This window comes from Montipora foliosa, chromosome 1 (genome assembly GCF_036669935.1).
Source record: "Montipora foliosa isolate CH-2021 chromosome 1, ASM3666993v2, whole genome shotgun sequence".
Classification (NCBI taxonomy): Eukaryota; Metazoa; Cnidaria; class Anthozoa; order Scleractinia; family Acroporidae; genus Montipora; species Montipora foliosa.
Genome location: NC_090869.1, coordinates 38,664,245 through 38,669,244, shown reverse-complemented (window position 1 = coordinate 38,669,244; position 5,000 = coordinate 38,664,245). Strand labels below are relative to the sequence as shown.

At 38.8% G+C, this 5,000-nt stretch overlaps 1 protein-coding gene across 5 annotated transcripts in view; it reads right to left on the bottom strand.

Moving 5' to 3' along the window:
- Positions 1-5,000, bottom strand: part of LOC137997889 (adhesion G protein-coupled receptor L3-like) — a 91,558-nt gene that overhangs the window by 30,544 nt on the left and 56,014 nt on the right. For all 5 annotated transcript variants that reach the window (XM_068844226.1, XM_068844212.1, XM_068844219.1 and 2 more), the window contains 2 exons: positions 2,099-2,317; positions 373-537 (listed from right to left, as the gene is read on the bottom strand). In XM_068844226.1, the coding sequence (XP_068700327.1) occupies positions 373-537; positions 2,099-2,317 (384 nt within the window). The remainder of the gene's footprint in view (positions 1-372; positions 538-2,098; positions 2,318-5,000) is intronic.

The window sequence follows — 5,000 nt, the reverse complement described above, 5'->3', positions numbered from 1 at the left end:
CTGCATATTAATTCTGCGGCGTACACACGTCTTGCATTCTTAAACTAGTGAGCCTTTGACGTCATTTTCTCCTCGATCCAGCTCTCTCAAGAACATAATGTTAGTAATGGCGGACCATTAAATAGGAAAATTACAGTTAAAATAAAGAGGTGTCTTTTTGAAATCAAGGCTTAAAACGTGGGTCACTTTGTGTTTTGTTAACATAGTTTTGAAATCCAAAGAAAAATACGACTTGATTTTTTGGTCACAGGGGCACTTTAAAATGGGACCCGAAACACGCCTTCTTCGGGGGAGAGTGTATCCTACACGTTTGCCGATCTAACAGAGAGCTTCCATAATCTTTAAAGGAAAAAAGAAATGGGTTTAACGTACCGGAGCAGTTTCTAGGATTTGTTCTGTTCATTGGTGTACGGCAGTAGGAATATAATGCTTGCCAGTGAACCTGTACTTTCAGTGGATGTGAGATGCGAAGATAAGCCCGCTGCCATTCGCAGTACCACGTTCGAATTTGACCGAATCTCCTCAGCAAGCAGGATGCTGCAAAAAAACAAATAATATCTTAATAAATGTGAGGCAAACGGGATGATTCGCGCTTTAGCAAATTCCTGCCATAAATGCTGGCTTCTAACCATCTTCCTATTCCACCTTCCAAGTCAGTTTTTCTGAATACTGTCAATTACTACAGCTTAGAGGTACGATTTTCTACCACTCAGTCCAGATTGAGCTCTAAACAACATTGGATTGCATCAACCAATATTAACTAAACTCAATTTTGAGGCATTAAGGCTTTTTAATGACGGCCAGCTGAAAGAAAATAAATATTATCTTCTTATTGACTGAGTGGGAGGGGTGGACAGGAAAACATTTGACTCGAGGTCACAACGTACGGACCACTCGCAGCGGGCTTCCTCTCGTATCTCCAAACTCATATTATCGACCTCTTTTTTGCAAAAACAGCGCACTTGAGAAGAAGATACGTTTTTGACTTTTTTGGTTTCTCCAACTCCCCCCCAGAAACCTTAAAAATATTAACATTGTATTTTGTTTTCTCCACAGTGTTTTCCTCGAATCTTTCCTCGACTGCGGTGAAATTTTTTTATGCCTTCATTTGAAAAAGAATGTTTACTTGTTAGAGTTCATTATCACGAAGTTCATCCGGATAACAAAACTCACTTTCACGGAGTTCAATGCCGGCACTTTTTTTGGGAAAAAATAGCGCACTTATCCTCACAATATATTTTTGACACAGGTTCAGGGGTGGACGTCTTTTTCCGGACCGACTCACGTTAACCTGTCGGGCCCTACACACGTCATTTTCATTCATTTTTCACCTCAAAATGAAATAGAATGAAAAGAAACTTGGATACAGGTTTCTTGGACGGTGCAAATGAAATGGAAATTATGACTTTAAGAGCACGTTGCAAAGCCTCCTCTTCATTCACAGAAGTCAGTAAAATATTGATCTGCAAGAACCCATTTACGCGCGACGCTATTGTGACAGTTTTGGAGCCAATCAGAAGCCAGTATTTGAGACGACATTATTGCAAAAGAACGCAACCTCACACATAGTCAAAAAGGTTTCTAACCTTAGGCCCCGTCCACACGTATCCGGATATTTTTGAATCCTCAACTTTTTCCTTCCGGATACGCCTTCCGTCCACACGTATCCGGCCAATTCACTGGCGAATCCGGAAGTTTTTGAATACGCTCTCCAGAGTAGATAATTTTAAATCCGATATGAATCCGGAACCACGTGGACGCCAAATCCCGATATTTTTTGTCCGGATGACCTAACAAGATCGAGCCCAGTTCCTTTCCGTGAAATAAATTCTCAAGATGGCTGCCGAGGGCTTCATGGCGCATGCTCTGTTACCTCTGTTTCCTTGAGGAGTCCTGAGCACTAGAGTGAATCCGGATATGTTTGGGATACTTGTGGAGGGGCAAATTGGAATTGAATACGCTACGCGTGGATAGAAATATTTTTGAATCCGGAAAGAAAAAGTTGCGTGTGGACGGGGCCTTAAACAACAATGTAAAGAGCAAATAGGTGTGACAACTGAGGATAGACAGAATTTGAACAAATTTTCCATTGAAATACCTGACCCCCTCGTTAATGTTCTATTGGCGTTTCTGGTGTAAAATTCACAGCACATTCCTGTTGTTTTAATTTTTTTTAGTGTTTCGTTCGCTTTGTCGAATCCTTTGCAACTGAGATAGACTTGAATAGACCGTATTGTACAGTTCCACGAAACGCTTCTTTGAAGTGGTATAAGTGTGTCCATCTCAATTGTGGCGTTATCATGTCTACTGCAGTTAGCTGTGACAAAGAAGATCAAGTTGAATTAGTATATTCAGTAAGGAAAGGAAAGGAAAGGAAAGAAACTTTAAGTGTCTAGTCGTTCTACCGCTGGAGCACTAGCTGGGGACACTGTAAACTGAAATTAAGGGTTAGGGTTAGATGAGGGGTAGAGAACCAACAAACTCAAGCCACATATGACGCCGAGTCTGGGAATCGAACCCGGGCCACATTCGTTGGAGGCGAGTGCTCTCACTACTGCGCATGCCTTGTACCCCTGAAATCGGTTGGAGACAGCATTTCTAATATCCTCAAATCACTGTGCCTCACAGATGTTTAAAGTTTCCTATTTAAAAAACAGCACACTCTATTTGATGTATTTGATGAGTGAATAATGCTTCTGAGAATGTCAGCCATCTGGATGCAGGATAACGGAGTGTTGACGGGGCTAAATTTAAGACTTGAAAAATACGAGTCTTCCTTCGATTCACTCTGACCAAAAAAATCTCCCAAAATTTCTAATGTTCAGATGTATTAACCGGGCGGTCAGCGGCTTGTCAGTCACTTCTTGAGCGAGTGACCCACTGTTTCTGGAACAAGACGCTCCATAAAAACGTACACTGGGTTGCCTGTGGTACGTGTTACACAAAAACAGAAGGCACTGATTTGGGTGGTATTGAACTGCAGGGTTCCAGTTATTTTTTTTTAAGTGGGGAGTCATTAAGATCATGAGGGTCACCCACATGTCGCTCCAGCAGAGGCGCTTTGGCTCACACGTTCACACCTTTAATTATTTTTAATGTCCTGTCCCATTTTGAGGTCTTTTAGTTTTTTAAGCTTTGGTAATAAATTCAGTTTAAAACACGCTCTTGAGTAAAATTCACTTGTTTCCTCTCAGATAAAGAAAAAAAATAACATAGTTTTTATATATAGCTCTGAATCGAATTCTCATAGAAAGATTAATGACAATCGATTGTAAAAAGACGAAGATTTCTGCAGTCTCTGACTTTTATGATGTTTTGTCAAAAGAAAGAAATTGATCACGTGCTAGGCAACCATAAAGGTGCACGTGATCACCTTGTGTCAATTAAATGAACTACGGGAAAGCATGTTAATCATTCGTCGCTTTCAGAGTAAAACAACGTCTTTGGTTTTTTAATTTTGTTGTAATATTTAACTGAATATTTACATTTCATCTGTTGGGTCAGGAAGCCCTCTTTGTCGGGTCTATTTTGACGTCAGGGTGAACTATTTACACAATCGCGAGGTTGAGCGGCCATGTAATTGAAAATCTGAACATCCATGACATACAAAAACAGACTTACGAATTATCGCAAATCATAATGCTGACAAGCACAAAAGCAGAAGAAATGGTTCATAAACATGAAGTTTGTTACTATCTGAATGTTTTCGGGTTAGAGTAAAGGGATATATTGTCACGCAACTGATGTAATTTCAAAATTTTCAAAGAGCGTGAGTTTCATGTAAACAATCTTCGCACTAGCAAGTCGTAGCAAGAAATTGGATTAACCAGGAAGTTAAAGAAATATTGTTGGCTTCCCAAATAAAATTCATCTTACACTACAACGACAAAATCATTTGTCAGAGAAATAAAATTCCTGTCTCCTCGCGTATCACATTTCAACGCACGTATGCAAATTTGTTAACTCATTTTCACCGCGATTCCCGCGAAATTTTCCTTCTTTCAAATGCATTGCATTAGCAAAAATATTATTTCTCGTCAAGTGTTGCATCTTCTATGTTCATATAACCGCTAAAAATAAAGATTTTTTAACGATCTATCCGTAGATATTTTTTCATAATTTAATATTATCTGTCAAAATTTGCACAACAGTCAAATCACAAAAATAGCAACGCACGCAACAAATTTAGTCGCATTTACCTCTTCGTCGAATTCTAATGCTTAACACAGGAATTTTTAGTTATTGTGAAAATCTTTCTATATTCGTTAGCATTCATCCTTTCAATTTTTTCAGAGAAATCGACCGGTCCACGAATATTTTACGAGTTTTTTTCAATGTAATGTCAAAAGGCCAAGTGAATGTTATGCATAATGGGGGAAGTTCGGGCGATCAAGTTGGGCGTGTGACCCGTTATGAATATTTTTTCAAAAAATGTTCCCGAATCGTCAAGTATCACCACAGAAGACAAGAACATCATTCTAAAAGCTTATTCTACGCAAAAAGTAGGTAATTTTGAGAGTGGAAATCAAGTTTACGCCGCATGGTATATTTATATTTAATTAAGTTAACACAAGAGAAAGACGCTTACGTTATTTTGACACAAATGCTTTACTATTGCCATAAAAACTATTCAGTTAAGCTCGCATATTACGCAACATGATTAATTCATAAAGGCCACCTTTTCAGCGAAATATTTTTTGAAACAAACAACATATTTGCTATAAGAGGCAAAAAACCCTTCCTATCTCATTACGTGCGTGAAGACAAGCAACTCAATCGTGTCAAATTACACTCCGTGTCAAAAACGCAACTAAATAAATTTCGCACCAGTGTTTAGCATCAAACCCTTTACTTGAATTATCAAGCAAAAATGGGCAACAAGCTTTCTTTCAAATAATTTTTGACTAACAAGAATTGCGTGAAGACAAGCAACTTCATCGTGTCAAATTACACTCCGTGTCAAAAACGCAACTAAATAAATTTCGCACCAGTGTTCAGCA